We start from the raw sequence: 15,127 nt of genomic DNA, 5'->3' as shown, positions 1-15,127 counted from the left end.
TCCCCTTCTCCTCGGAGCCTCCCCTTGAGTGAGAGGATCCCCCTGCCTTGCTCGTAGGGAGAGAGTAGAGGGTGGGAGGGAGACTGCTTACTCAGGGTCCTGAAGACGAAGGCTTTAGGGGACAGCCCAAGCACTAAGGGACACCCCCAGTACAGCTCCACATCCAGCGTCAACTCCCCATGCTTCTTTCTGAGTGACAGGCTAGGAGTCAGGCTGGCTTGGACCCCAGTAGAATAAGGGAGGTGTCAGGCAGTGTAGTTCAGTGGTTAAGACCTAGGCTTTGGAGTGAGGCAGATTTGAAACCTTATCCCTGGTCTGCTGAGTGACCTGGACAGCAGTGACAATGACACCTCCCTTGCAGGACTGCTGTGAAGATGAACTACAGTGATGCCCCTAGGAACAAGGTAGTCTGCGGGGACAGTCTCTCTTGCTGCCTTGCCTGACTTCAAGTCCTCCTAACACCCCTTGCCTGGGCTCATGTGAGCCCTCTTACTGTGAGCTCTGAGCCACGGACCCACCGTTCGTCCTGGCATGGGGCTCTCTGGTGCCCCTTGGAATGCCTCGCAGGAGAACAACTCGGCAAAGCTGGGAGGGCAGCATGGCCCAGGCCCCCACCCCCACCCCCAGTTCCTGCTGCAGGGCACACACACACGTATCATGTGCACACCCAGACCCAAATGCTAACATGCATGTGTGCTGCCAGCCCCCAGTGTGAGGGCGTCTGCCCTGGGACAACCCCAAGAGAAGCGGGAAGACGTCCCCAGACCCTGCTGTGAATGGGGCTCTGTGCCAGGCCTGTCTCACTGCCGTAGAGACAGATTGGTCTGGAAGGGCTCTGGAACTCAGGCCTGGCAGCTGGAACATGAGCTGTGCGGCCCTCCCAGGCCCTGGCCATGATGCCCATGGTGGGGGGTGGGGACAGAATAAATTTTCCAGGAACATTAACCGTGTCTTCAGGGCCCTGGGCCTTGACCCGCCACCCCTCCCCAGGAGGCTCTCTTGGATAATCCAGGCACCTGGGGGAAGCTCCCTCAGTGTTCACTCATCCTCCTGTACCAGGCTACCCCTGGCCTGCCTGTCATCCAACACAAACCTTCCAATGCTGCAGAGCTCCTGCTGTGAGTGCAGGGGAGACAGTGGGGGGGGGTGGACAGAGGTAGGGACAGGTGCACTAGCAGCCAAGATTCTTGCCCCATCTACCTGGCTGCCCCCAAGCCTCCTATCCCTCTCACTACCATGTGTGCTAAACTCCTTTCTAGAAATCCACTTCTTACCTTAACCAGAACAAGAGAAGGAGAAAGACAAGAAGAATCCAGTCTTCCTACAACAGAAAGCCAGGCCCTTCGTAATCTGGTCCATCCAACCTTCCCAAACCTTACCTCCTGCTACTGTCACCCAAGGGTGTCCCTTTCGGCCATGTTCAACTGGCCAAGACCCCCTCAATGCTCTGGCTCACTGCCTGCACCACCCCCACCTCATTGAACATCTCACCTCTTGCCACTCATATGGCAAAACTCCAATTCTCCTTCAAGACCCCACGTTCTGCTTCCAAAGCTGAGCCGTGTGGCTGGAATCCCAGACCAACTTCAGATTGAAGTTCCCGCTTCCCAGGGTGGCTGTGAGGACGGAGGAGCTAACAGCAGCTGGCACATAGCGGGCAGTTAAACCACCTCTGCTATTTGATGGTGACCATTGGACACTGCCTCAGGGAAGCCCTCTCCCACTCTCCCACTGAGGAGGCAGCAGGGACATCCTCCTTGGAGCTTCCAGAACCCTCATCCCACACATCAATCATCTGGTAGGATAATGTTGATAACAGCTGCCGCTGGCTGAGTGTTTACTATGTGCTGGGCTGTCTGTTAAATATTTTTCCTGCCTTATTTCACCTCATCCTCCAGCCACTTGGGAGGTAAGAGCCGTTATCATACCCATTTAACAGGAATAAAACTGAGGCCAGAGCAGGGACCTAACCTGCTTTGGGGACACAGCAGCCAGTGTCCCTGCCAGGATTCCAGTGGGCAGTTGTATGAGCCCACAGCCCCAGTTTAGGTAAAGCGCTTAGCACATACTGAGCGCTCCGAAAGTAAGAGCTTGCTCTGATTGTGCTGTCACTGTTATCAGGGGGAAGGCGTGGAGTGTGCTGGATATTCCTTGAGCTGGACCCGCTACAAAGCCCAAACCCACTCTGTTCCTGGAGAAAGCGAGGGCTCACGGGGGTCAGGATGGCAAGGAGGTACCTGGACCCGGAGGATCTGGGGGCTCTGAGGTGTGCTGGAGCGAGCACAGACTCGAGGGGCCATCGCAGGCCCAGGCAGGGGAGAGCAGAAGAGGGCCCGCCATGTGCTGGCCGCCACTCGCCCTGCTAACACCACCCCGTGGTAATGAGACGGATCCAATTTGTACCCAGAGCCCCGCCGGGAGCAGCTGCCGCGGCAGGGTTTGAAGTAATTTAATTGGACACATTAGCCACACAGCTCTCTCCTCCGCTCCCCTCATGTACAGCCTCATACAGGCGCCCCTCACACCACCGACCCTGGCTGGGGGCAGGGGACGCGCACCTCCACCCTGCTAGGACCAGTCCTCTCTCGTCCTGGGGACTCCCTAGGCCCTGAGTTCTCCCGTTTCTCTGATGCAAGCAGCAACCATGGAGCCCAGACCTCCCCGTGCTGTCTCCTCCCATGGGCAGAAGAGGTCACCCCCTTTCTCTCTCTCCCACAGCCCCGGAAGCCCCCAGCCTCCTGCATTCCAGGAAGGGCACTTGAGGAGCAAGGCCAGCAGCATCTTCGGTTTGGTCACTCTCAGGACCACTATGAAGACAGGGCAGTCCTCTTAGGATTAGGGTGGGGGGAGGGGGCACACACATGCACAGAATCAGACATGGTCACAAACACACAGACCAGCTCAGTTTAACCCTGACACACACACACACACACACACACACATACAGATGCACACAATCATGGAAATGTTTGTGTCTGCACACTTGAAAGCGCCCACAAACATCCCCACATCCACACCCATGCTCTCCATACAAACAGGTGAGGCTCTGCTCCCAGCAGACGGGGGCCCCAGAGGCGACCAGATTGGCAGGTGGGGCAGGTGGGAGGGTGTGGCAGGGGGCAGGCATGGTCCCTGGAGGGCACAGGCCCTGCTGGGCTGGGGACAAGGGTGGGGGAGGAGCCCTCCCCCAACACTTTCCGTCACGGCTCCCCGCGCACCTCAGTGCACCTCGCTACAAATACACTCATTAGCTGCTGTTTACAGCGGGCACGGCACTCAGATGAGCGCAGCTCTTCGGGCTGGCCAGCTGCCGCCCGCACACGCACGCACGCACGCACGTAGGTACACACAGACACAGTGCTGCTCTCCACCAGCCCCGCCCTCCCTCCCACCCGCTCCATACCCCACGCGCTCCTCACATGGATGTATCAATTCCCCAAATGTCCCAGCTCACAATACAAGTCAGCTCCCCGCCCAACCCGCACCAGCAACACACCCTTCCCAAGGCGCCCTCCTGGGCGGGAGGTGCAGACTCCTCTGCAGCAGGCCAGGTCTGCCCGGCCCCTCTTCCCACCAACTAGATCTAGAATTCCAGGCGCAGGCTCTGGGCGGATCCAGCACCATCCACAGGTCCCACGCCGAGTCTGCTCTAACCCTCAGGGAATTCTGCCGGGCAAGACGAAAGCCTTGCCCTCCTGAGTACAAGTTGGCCAGGGCCCAGCTGGGCTGCTCCTGCTGCCTGCAAGGTCAGGGACCTCCATGCCCATGGAACTAGCACAGTTCGCTTGGCACCACTGGCTGGGGTTCCCTGGCAAAGCAGGAGGGCACCCAGGCAAGGCCTTGGCACAGGCTGACTCCGGCACCTGGCCAGACCAGTGACCGCCCCAACAGAGAAAGCTAACCTCACGGGTCACATGTACCACCTGCTGGGCACTACCCACGGAGTGGAGGACTGGCTCCATGAAGGGCTTCCTGTGCCCACCTGGGATGCCCCAATGCCCCGAGGAGGCCATGGAACTGACCCCCCCACCAAGGTCCTCTGCCCAGAGCAGCGCTTTCCACCCCCCCCCCCGGCACCCCCCTCACCAGCTCCTCTCCCTGCTGTTCTCAGCGTCAGTCCCCTGGGGAAAACGGTTATTGAAAACGGTCCATCAGATTCAATAAGGATTCAAAGTCCCTGGGAGAATAGGGGGTGGGCGGGGAGGGAGGCTGGGGGAGGAGGAGGGCCCCCCCCACAGAACACGCTGCATCAGCAGGGCTGGAGGGGTGAGGAGGGGACAGTCCTTGATGGCGAGCTACGTTGCCCTCTGTGTCCCTGAGGCCTGAGCTTCGGCTCAGCCAGGAGCAGGACCCAGCTGCCTAGGGCCAGCCTGCTCACTGGATACCCACCTGTTCCCCTGCCTTCCAGCTGTCCTCTCACCTGTCACCTGCTGGCCTGTGTGCCCCCCCCAACCCAGTCCAGCCTGCTCCAACAAGGAGGGTTTAGGGGCTACTTCCCCCACCCACCCACCCACACACACCCTCCCCCAGTCCTTAAGCATCCAGCCAGTTGCTAAGGCTGTCCTGGCAAAATGCGGAATAGCACAAGGCAGTGCCAAGGAGGGGTCTGTCTCCACAGTGGCTGCAGCCTAAGGGCCTGGCCCGAGCCCCTCTCCTGCCCTGGGTCACACACCTGCTGAGCCTTTCCCTGCCATACCTACCAGGAGATCATTTGACCTTCACTCTCAGGCTCTGACCCCAGAGCCCAGGACACAGGCCAGGGAGGCCCAGGCCTGTGCAGATGGGCCAGGCTGGGGAAGAAATGCTGTCAGTGAAGTGGTCAGACAGGGGCAGGCCTCCCTGGGCTTGCCCACACCCCAGTCCTGGGCCCTAGCACCTCTAATCCGACCTTTGAGCCCTACTTGGAACTCTTGCTTCACACACCACCCAGCAGTCTCTGCCCTTAACTTGCGTCTTTAATCGAGGGCTGGGTGGACAACCTCCTGGACTCCTCTGCCTCAAGGGAGAACAGCCACTATGCCAGAGCCCCCAGCCCCATGGAGTATGTTCGTCTGTCCCCACCAACCTCACGGGCCGCAGGAACCACCTGCGTGGCAGTGTCTGTAGGGCAGAGTCCACAAACAGGTGGGACGGGGGGAGCCCTCATGCCCTGAGACACCCAGGGTCAAGTTCACAGAAGTCTAGGGTGCAGGGCAAGCAGCCCTCCGGACCTGACCTCTCTCCCAGCTCTTCCCTCTCTGGTCCCGCTCACTAGCTCACTGCAAGGTCACCTGTCCCTTCCTCCTCCTTCCTGCTGCTGTCCTGACTGCCCACTGCAACGCTGACCCCTGCAGGCCTGCTGAGGTCCTGCCGGGCCTGGGGATGGGCAGTCGGAGGGATATGGAGGCTGGCGCCAGGCCAGCTTCAGAATGAGAGCAGGGACAGCTCCAGAAGACTGGCCAGGTGGAGCAGGAGCCCATGGGTGTGCATGGGAGGCGGCTGCTCTGCAGTCTTCACTGGGCTCTGATCTTTTCCCACAGTCCCTTTCTCCATCCATCATAGATGGGGAGCAAAGTGCCAGAGAGTCAGGGCCCCAGGTGGGGAGGGTAAGGTCTTCGCAGAGGGCTGAGCCCTGCGGGGACCTGCAGAGAGAGTGGGATGAAGGGAGGGAGTACACAGGGACACCCTAGGGGGAACCAGCCTGGGCCACAGGAGGCACAGGAGAGGGTGGACTTTGTTATACACACGGGGCCACAGGTGTTTCCTGGGAGTAAGATGAGGCAATCAAGTACCGGCCCCTAGGGGACCAGAGGAGAGATGAGAGACCCACTTGAGTCATTCCTACCAGGTGCTAGCCAAAGGGGAGACGGTGGCCAGAAAAGGGGTACACAGAGGCTTGGCTGTGGGATAAGAGTCTGGGGTCTTTGGGTAAGCAAGAGGGGAAGGGAAGGCTGATCTGAAGCTGCAGGGATTACAAGAGATTGGCTGGGACCCCTCAGGTCCCCAGAGGACTGGAGTCAAGGCAGCATCTGCCCTCGCCAGCCTTTTCCCACCCCCCCAGCTCAGTGAGAACTGAGCCCCTTGGGCCTGCCCCCTTCCCAGTCACAACTGCCCCCAACACAGGCACAGGTGGGCCCTGCAGCTGGGGTGGTCCCCAGTCACAGAGGCCCATCAAGGAAGGAGGAGGGAAGGGTCTGGGGGTTGCCAGCCCACCAGGGGCAGCACTGGCCCTTTGCCCAGAAGATGCCAAGCATCAAGTTGGCCTCTGTGGGCAGGGCAGAGGTTCTCGGAGGAGTGGTGGTGTTATGGTGCCCAGGCGTGGGAGGGACCAGGAGGGAGGGAGAGGGGTTGGAGGAACAGCCCCAGGCCAGTGGCCTGACATGGAAGGGGGGAAGGCAGCCAGCCTGGCAGACTGCGCTCCCACCGCCTGCTTCATCCTCATACTTACCCCCTCCCAGCCAGCTGTTCTCTGAACCAAGCTCTTGGCTTCTGACAAGAGAATGCCCCTGCCCTTCCAAGTGCTGGCAGCCGGCAGCCTCTGGGGGAGACGCCGGGTGGGCGACCCGGGTCCAGACAGAGGAGGGGAAGGCTCTCCAAAGGCAAGGTCCCTCCGGCCCTCACCTAGAGGACATCCACAGAGGGGTGTGGGAGAACAGAGAAGGACACTGCCTCTCTCGCTCTCATCCCTTCGTCCTGAGAGGAGGGCGATGCCCGGCGTCCGGCAGGGCGTCCTCGGTCAAGGAGGGCTGGGACGAGAGCCCATTCTTCAGGAAGCAGAGATGGGCTGGGGCTGCCCCTAGAGGGGACGAGCAAACAAGGGCTGGGGCGCCCTCCCCAGCCTCAGAGCTGTAGGCCTCTTGCTGCCCAGGGTCCCAGCGCTGTTCCAGGACCAGGAGGGTGGCATCCAGGCATCCAGGGGCTCCTCGTCTGGGAGCACGTCCCTGGGCTTGGGTGCTGTGCTTCACAGATCAGGGAGAAACCCAGAAACCGAGACGCTGATGCCCGCACGGCAGACGAAGGGGGTGGGGGGGTGTGGGTGCTGGGTCTCGGGCGGAGCACCCAGGTGGGAGCGGGGACTGAACCTGGACCGCAGCTGCAGGGGACCTGCCTACAGGTGGGCAGTGTGTGAGGAGGCAGCAGCCAAGGAGGAAATGGCAGAGCGGTTTCCGTAGGAAAGAGAGGTTGCTGGGCTCAGGCTGGGAGGACGGCAAGCCGGCGGTGGGCTCCCAGGCCACTCCCCAGGCGCAGGAGCAACGCAGTGGGGCCGCCCCGGCCGCTCCCTCCGCGGCAGGACCAGAGTGAGTTTGGGGTTCTTCGCGGGCCCCTCCCCAAGCCTAGGAGAATATTCTCTGGCACCCCCACGCTCCCGAAACCCTGCTCTCTCCCTCAGGTACCCCGGCCTCCCGGCTCGGTGCTCCTGCGGTCCCCAACCCGGAGCCTCCCTGCCCGGTTTCTGCACCAGATTCCCACCTGCCCCCAGCACCCTCTCTATTCGCCGTTGGCACCGCCGATGCCACTCCGCTCCCCTGTGCCAGCCATGGTGCCCCGAAGCCGCTGGGATCCTCGCCCGGGGGTCCCCCGGCGCCGGCACCCCCGGGGCTCCGGTGCAGGGGAGCCTGGGACGCCTCCGAGGGCACTGCCCGGCTCCCGCGGGGGCAGCGGCGGCTCGCTCCGCCACACACGTTGTCCTTGGGCTGCCGGGTGGGGGGGAGGTCCTTGCGGGGACACTGCGAAGCCGGCTCGGGCTTTGAGCCCGGCAGCGTCCGGGCTGCGGGGAGCCGGGGTCCGAGCCGCGGCCGCTCGCACTCGCGCCCCCGGGGCTGCGATGAGCCCGGGGGGCCGTCCGTGCGGCTCCGGCGGGCAGCAACCCCGGGCTGGGGCTCCGAGACGGCGTCCGCGCTGCCGCCGTCCTGGCCCCGGTGCGGGGCGCCCCAGCCCGAGCGGGGCCGCGCTTACCTGGGCTGGCCGCCTCCGGGTCCCGGTACATGGTCCCCTCGTTGCCGGCTCCCTCCGGGCTCCTCAGAGCCTCCCGCGGCCGCGCGCTGCTCCGCCGCCGCTGCAGGGCATGGGGCCGGGCGACCCCCGGGGGCGGGTCCGAGGGCGGGGGCCGCGCGGGCTGCACCGAGCCGCCGAGCTGGGGAGCGGGGGCCGCCCGCCAGCCCTCCCGCCCGCCCGCGGAGCACGCCGCCGCCGCCGCCGCCGAGCCACCGAGCCGCCTCCCTCTGGCCTGCGCGCCGCGTGTGCGCGCCGGAGCGTGTGTGAGTGTGTACGAGGCCGTGTGTATGTGTGTGTGTGAGCGCGTGTGCGAGCGCGCCCGGGGCACCGCCGGCGCCGCCCGCCGCCGCCGCCTGCACCCGCTGCCGCCCGCTGCCGGCCGCGCGCCGCACTGCAGGCCGCGCCGCGGCTGCCGCCCCGAGCCGCCCCGAGGGCACGGCCGCCGCCCCGCGCCCCGCCCGGCCGCAGCCCCCTCCCCGAGGGCGGCGGAGCGCCGCGGCTGGGCTCCGGGAGCCTGCGGGTCCCTCCGCACCGCGCGACCAGCCCAGCCCGGGTGCCCCTGATGGCAGCGGCCTTGCACCGGCAGGGCCGCGCAGCCGGCCACCTCCTCCGAGGTGCCCTCTGGCTCCGTTCCAAAAGGCGTGGAGATCCACTCCGCGTTTTCCGCTAGGTGGCGGCTCTAGGGCGTCAGCTCCCCGACTCGAGACCGCGGCGGTCCCTGGAAGACGGGCTGGAGTGTGCGAAAACCAGGACTGGATTTTTGTGCCAGCGCCGAGCCAGGGTCCACCCCTCTGGTCTTTGCTGGGGCTCGCACACAGCCGGCGCGCCGAGGTGGGGACGGCGTCTAGTTGCCCTCCCCAACTTCATCCAGCTCCACAAAAGAGGAAAACAGACTTCCAGCCTCTGCTGCTCTTTCTCGGATCCTCCCCTCTTTTCCCTGACCCCAGGGCCACTATGGACAGGAAGGGAGCCTGTCCTTCCCCTTCCAAAACTAGGGCTTTTGGCCCTCTCTGCTCCTATTCCTACAGAATTGAAACTGTTTGATCCCGATGCAGAGAGAAAGGTCCTTCGTCTCCCGTGACTTCAAGTCCCTGGAATTCCAACTGAACCCTTGGTGGTATCAGGTACCGCGAGTACGCACACACCCACACTTGGTCACCTGCACACATGGACACACACACACACATGTCTCCACATAAGGAGGCTCTGCTTGCCCCTACCTGCACCAAACAGGGCAGGCAGGAGGGCTGACCCCCTGGTCTGTGCCCGCCTGCTGCCCCGCCCTCCAGGGGGATGCAGTGCACAGGGGAGCCAGGCTTCCCAGGCCAAGAATCCTGGCTCCCACGGCAACAAATCCATCCAAGGTGGAGGTGCCAGTCACACCTCCACCTTCCCAGAGTGGTCCAGGCAGCCAGCACACACGGGGACAAACCCCATCTCTCTCTCTCTCTCACACACACACACACACACACTTATTTGCCTCCACCCACAGCTTTTCCGCCTGAGGAGAGATAAGGAAATTTCCCCAGCAAGCCTTCATGAAGACCAGATTTCCTGGGATTACATGTTCTAATTAAAAATGGAAGGAGAAAAAGGCATCTGTAGGTTAAGACCCACAGCTCCTCAGTGGCCAGACGTCGCAGCCCTCACCCTCTGGTTGAGGGGCTTTCTGTTCCACCTGCAGCCACCCTCACCCGGCACAGCGCCCTCTGGGAGGCGGCAGCCCCCAGAGAACCAAGTCTATAACCTGGGCCTCCGGTCTCCAGCCTTGGTTTGTTCCCTCCCCCTCCCCTGCTCAGATATTGCACCCTTCTCGCCCCTCCCCCTCCCCCAAATGATCAGCGCCCTCCCAGAGAGGTTCCTTGTTCAGGGGTCTCCCCACCCCAGATCCCTCCCCCATCAACCCGAGAGCCCCGAGAAGGATGGCAGAGTTTTCCAGAGTTGTTGGCGAGACCATCTGAGAGACGAGCCAGGCCACCCTCCTCAGGCAAAGCTCTACAGGAGAAGGGACTGACCCAGGGAGCGAAAGGCCCCAGAGCGAACGGCCCAGGAAGCCGGGGAGAGAACCAGGGCCGCCCTTGGTCCCCACGGCCCGTCTCTGCTGACTGAGGAGACGGCCAGCGCTCTGCTCGCTCTGTCCCTGACAAACAGAGGAGTTCCACGGCTGCACCAGATAGAGCTGTGTGGACTGAGGCTCAGGGGCATTGAGGGTCTCGGCTATTTTTTTTTTTTATTTTATTTTTTGACAGGCAGAGTGGACAGTGAGAGAGAGAGACAGAGAGAAAGGTCTTCCTTTTGCCGTTGGTTCACCCTCCAATGGCCACCGCGGCCGGCGCGCTGCAGCCGGCGCACTGCGCTGATCCGAAGCCAGGAGCCAGGTGCTTCTCCTGGTCTCCCATGCGGGTGCAGGGCCCAAGCACTTGGGCCATCCTCCACTGCACTCCCAGGCCACAGCAGAGAGCTGGCCTGGAAGAGGGGCAACTGGGACAGAATCCGGCGCCCCGACCGGGACTAGAACCCGGTGTGCCGGCGCCGCAAGGCGGAGGATTAGCCTGGTGAGCCGCGGCGCCGGCTGGGTCTGGGCTATTTTTAAAAGTTTCCTGCCAAAGTTTCCAAGCATCTTAAAGACACCCTTTTCCTGGGCCTCAACTCTGTGCTTTGAGGATGCAGAGTCACTGGGAAGAGGAAAGAATGCAGAGTTCTGTGGCTCCGCCATTCGCAGCTGTGTTTACCCGGCAGACACCTCTGGCCCCGGTTTCTACATCTGAACAATGGGGATAGTAATAACACCGATTTCCTTCAACAACTGTGATGTTAACTGGATGTTACAATTAAAGCACTTACAATGAGACTTGGGGCATGTAATTTATTCTTGATAGATACTAAATGCCATTATTATTGTTATTTGTTTATCCTTAACAGAGACACCACAGACATACTCCCATTGCCATGTTGTGCCTCCCTCTCAGGGAAGTTCTTCCAGATGTCTAACCTCCAACCATCCTGCTGTGTTTGAGGGCTACACACTGCTGCTGGAGGAGCATCCTGAGAGCCAAGGCAGCTGTGGGCTCCTGTCCCGGGAGCTCTCACAGAGGGCCAGGCAGAGGCAGGAAATGGAGCCTGCAGGAGTGAGCAGGTGCTCTGGGAAAGGAGCGTGCAGACTGCACGTGCTCCACCCAGGTCCTGCTCGCTGGGGGAGGGGAGGGCCTCTGGTGATCTGTTTCTGCCCTTCCAGTCCCCAGTGGAGGCGGGGGGAGGGGGGGACCAGAGAGGCCCTCTCTTCCCGTGATGTGCCTGCCGCTGTGTCCTGGGTTCCATGACGTAGCAGGAAGTGCTGGCAGCACCTGGCTCCCTCAGGGCTGCCACAGTGCTGGGGACCCCTCGGGCCTGTTTCCGAGCTGGCACCGTCATCGTCATCGGGGCCAGGTGTCCCGGGTCGGCCGCTGAGGAGGGAGGGAGGGAGGGAGGGAGGGATGTTCCGTCCCTGGGGAGCAGACGCTGGCCCCTGAGGCCACCTGGCTCCGTTGCTAGGCCACGGCTGGGAGGCAGGGCTCCTGGGTTCCCCTCCGGCCTCTGCCTCGCACGGCTGCTGCCGCCACCGTCTCCACTCAGCTCCTGTCCCTCTGCCCCCGCCCCCTGGGCTACGGCTGCATTATTAATAAAAATGCTGAGGAAGCTGTTTGTGCAGCTCACGTGACAGAACAAACGCACCTCTCTCCTTGCCACCGTGCAAGTGGAGAGCCTGGGGCTGCGCGGTCGCCGGACGCAGGAGGGACAGGCCGAGGGCAGCGGCACGCGCTGACGGGGCAGGAGCAAGGACCGGCTGCCGAGGTCCCCAGCTCTTCTCCCTTCTCCTCCGCGGCGGGCGGGCGGGCGGGCGGGCGGGAGTCTGGCGAAGGCAAAGGCCCCACTTGAACAGAAGCCGTCTCCCCAGGAGGGACCAGGACAGCGAACTCGCAGAAGGCAGCTCCTGCCCCCTCAGGCTCAGCTCATCCCAGTGGAGACCCAGTCAATACTGACTGATGAACTAACGCCTCTCTCTGGACCCAGCTGCCGCCGAATCCAGAGGCCGGCCCAGGGTCCACGCCTGGCACACTGCCGGGTTCTTCAAAGCAGGTCTGGGACAAAAGAGGCCGAATCTGAAGCCTCCCCCTCACTCTGGTGCTGCCTCTGCCCGGTTCTCCAGCTGTTTGGCTTTGGCTGCATGTATCTCTGACCCTCAGTCTTCTCATCCATAAAATAGGGCTAATAATTGCCCCCATACAACCCTGTGAGAATATACTCACACGATGGTGTCTTCCCCAGGCACCAAGGACCCTGCCTCAGGCTGCCTCCCCCCAGGTGGTAGGGCAGGCCAGATACTCCATCCCAGCCATCTGTCCTCTCACATCCTTGCTCCCTGGGACCCCCCCCCCCTCCAGAGCCTGACTCTGTCCAACTCTGCCCAACTCTGCTCTGAGACGCTTCCCACCCCTCCAGGACCCCTGAGATGGCTGAGGGCTACTAGGTTAGTGAGCCCCCCACGCCCACCCCATCAGGATCTGCTGGCTGAATGACTGGGGTAAGTCACTGGACCCTTCTGAGCCTCACTTTACCCAACTGCACCACAACGATGCTGTGCTCTGGGTTGGACGCAGTCTCAGACCCTTTTAGGCGCGCACTCCCTGGATCTGTCTCCCCCAGGGCAACGCATACACACGCACAGACAGACGCAACGGTTCACCCATCACTGGGGGCTGCCGATGGGGAGGGGCGCCCACAGGTTCCACATAAAAATCCCTGGCCTTCGTGTCTACAAAGTTGCTTCCAACTTGGACAGCCTGAGCCCAGTGCTCTGCCCTCCGCACCCTCCCCACAGCGGCTTTGGGGCCCTGTGACAGGTGGGCTGGTGGTCTGTCCCCACCACTCCCCTGTCCCCCAGCGTCTGGCACCACTGGAGCCAGCTGATCAGCAGCTCAGGCCAGCGTTTCAAGCCTTCTTGGAACCCACTGAACCGGCTTCACCTACCTTTCAAGGTATTTAAAGGTTCTTTGACCAAATGCTTTTTGATCCTCGGCTGATGGGAATCAAGCAGAGGCTCTTACCAAAACCCCCTCCCTCCGACATGATTAGTCTCTAAGAGCTCTTTTGATGGCACAGAGACCTTCTGTGGTTTGTTTAAAGCCCTGGCCCCGGCCTCCACCTCCCCCGGAGACCCACGCGGGTCTGCTCCAGCCTCCACCGCCTATCCCCAGCGGTGGCCTAGTTAATGGGGGCCTCCCAGGGCCAGGCGACTCACACGCGAGCTAGGACCCCAAATCCGAGCCCAGCTGGCAGAAGGTCAAGCCCCCTCCTCTCAGGGAGCCCCTGCCGGGTCAGGAGAGGATGCGGTGGGGGCGAGCATTGCCCAGACTTTGGCAGACCACGCCTCTTCCCTTGCAGCTGAGCGCACACAGGCGGCCAGCGGGGGCCCACGGTGGGGTGGGGTGGGGTGGTAACTGACCTGTGATCAGGGTCTGCAAAAAAAAAAAAAACCACCAAACAAAAACGAGATTGCTCAGCCTGAAGCTGAGACGGGGAAACTGAGGCTGGGGAGTTCCAAGGTCAGGCTTCAGTGCGTGAGAGAGGGCAGAAGCCAGAACCCGCTGACCCAAGACCCCCGGAGGCTGCAGTAGCCACACCCAGCCGGCGCCACGCTCCTGGTCCTCCAGGGCCGGGGGTGGGTCTCATGCCTGCTGCGGAAGCCTTGGGGGCGGGGAGCAAGCAGTGGCCGCTCTCAGTAGTGGGGCGTCTGCCAACGCCTTGCTCGGGCCGCCACCTCCCGCCATGCGCGCTCCCAGCGCAGACATCCTTTGCTCCAACTTGCACCGACCCAACCGGGGCGCCCGGAGTACACTGGCCCGGGGCGGGGGCCGGGGCGGGGACGCGCGTGCGCGGAGGGGGCGCCGCGGAGCCCGCGTGAGCAGGCAAATACCGTGCACCGGAGAGGACGCGTCGGCGCCCGCCGGTGCGCAGACAGAGGGCCTCTGGGGGATCCCTCCCGCCCCAGCCGGGGTTGGGGGTCCTGTCCCTCAGCAGGTGGAAGGGTCATAAGCGCGGGGACAGCTGAGTGCGCCGCTTAGTTCCAGCTCTGGGCTGGCAGGGTGGCAGGCGGACCCCAACGCTCCGGGAGCCTCGGGGGGCTGCTGGGCTCCTCCCTTTCCACCCCGCTGAACTAGCTCCAGAATCAAGTCCCGGCTCGGCCATAATCATAATAGCACAGCCACCATTTATTGAGTTCTGAGGGCTGGCCAGGCCTGGGCGCCAAATGCGTAACACGCACTACCCGTCTGCCTAGTCACAGCTGCTCAAACAAGGGGGACGTCTTGTGACCCACCCCACCCCACCCCAGGGAGGCGAGGACCAGCACAGGCTGCATCGGTGGCGTAGCCGAGTTCACGCCCAGCTCTGGCTCCTCCCCACGGCAACTCACCTGGCGGCTGGCAGCAGGGTGTGGCCCAGCCCATTGGGTTGAGAGGGAGCAGGGACCTGGAGCAGTGGCAGCGAGGGAGAAGATGGGGACCCCAGCTCGCGGGATGTCCCATTTCCTCCTGGGGCCCGCTCTTCCTGCTCCCACCCCTCCTTACTGTGGGTGGCCCCCAAGGCTCTGTCCTCAGCCTCTCTTCTTTCTCGCCCCCCACTTTCTTCATAATCTCATCCACTCCCACGCCTCAGCTTTTGCTTCAGCCCAGCTCCCAGCCCTGTCTCTGGGGCTCTGACCTCCCTCCTGGCTCTGCCTCTGCGCTCTTAATGAGGTGTCTCCACCCAAGTTCCCTTCCTGGAGAGGCAGCCCCCTCCTCGGGGTCACACCAGGCCTGCTATGGCTCCAGGCCTCTCCCAGCCCAGCCCACGTCCCCGCATCCTCCTGATGCTCTTCCCCCACATGTAGACGGATCCTTCTCTCTGCACACGCTCCTCGCAGACGGCACAGCCACCTCCCCAAGTCAGGCACTCACAGCCTCGCCCCCTCTGCCTCGGTGGCAGTTCCTGGCCTCCTCCTTCAGCCCCCCGGCCCAGGGCTTTCCCTCGCTGTGGTTTTCTTAGGGACAAGATCAGGTGGGACTGATGGCTGAGGCCCTCCGTGGCTCCTCACTGCCTGTGGAGTCAGGCTAGAGCAACTTGGCCTGACCCGGGG

At 62.8% G+C, this 15,127-nt stretch overlaps 1 protein-coding gene across 11 annotated transcripts in view; it reads right to left on the bottom strand.

Moving 5' to 3' along the window:
• Nucleotides 1–14,712, bottom strand: part of SYT7 (synaptotagmin 7) — a 65,652-nt gene extending 50,940 nt beyond the window's left edge. For 3 of the 11 annotated variants that reach the window (XM_051833206.3, XM_070069707.2, XM_051833207.3), the window contains exon 1: nt 14,426–14,686. In XM_051833206.3, the coding sequence (XP_051689166.3) occupies nt 14,426–14,642 (217 nt within the window). In that variant the 5' untranslated portion in view covers nt 14,643–14,686. Of the gene's footprint in view, nt 1–7,935; nt 8,588–14,425 lie in introns of those variants that run through there. The other 8 variants (XM_089307729.1, XM_017350573.4, XM_051833203.3 and 5 more) reach the window with 8 other exon arrangements.
• Nucleotides 14,713–15,127: the final 415 nt, after the last annotated feature.

This window comes from Oryctolagus cuniculus, chromosome 1 (genome assembly GCF_051225735.1).
Source record: "Oryctolagus cuniculus isolate XC-2025 breed Fujian yellow rabbit chromosome 1, ASM5122573v1, whole genome shotgun sequence".
Lineage (NCBI taxonomy): Eukaryota > Metazoa > Chordata > Mammalia > Lagomorpha > Leporidae > Oryctolagus > Oryctolagus cuniculus.
The sequence above is the reverse complement of the archived record's forward strand: the minus strand, read 5'-3'. Positions and strand labels throughout refer to the sequence as shown.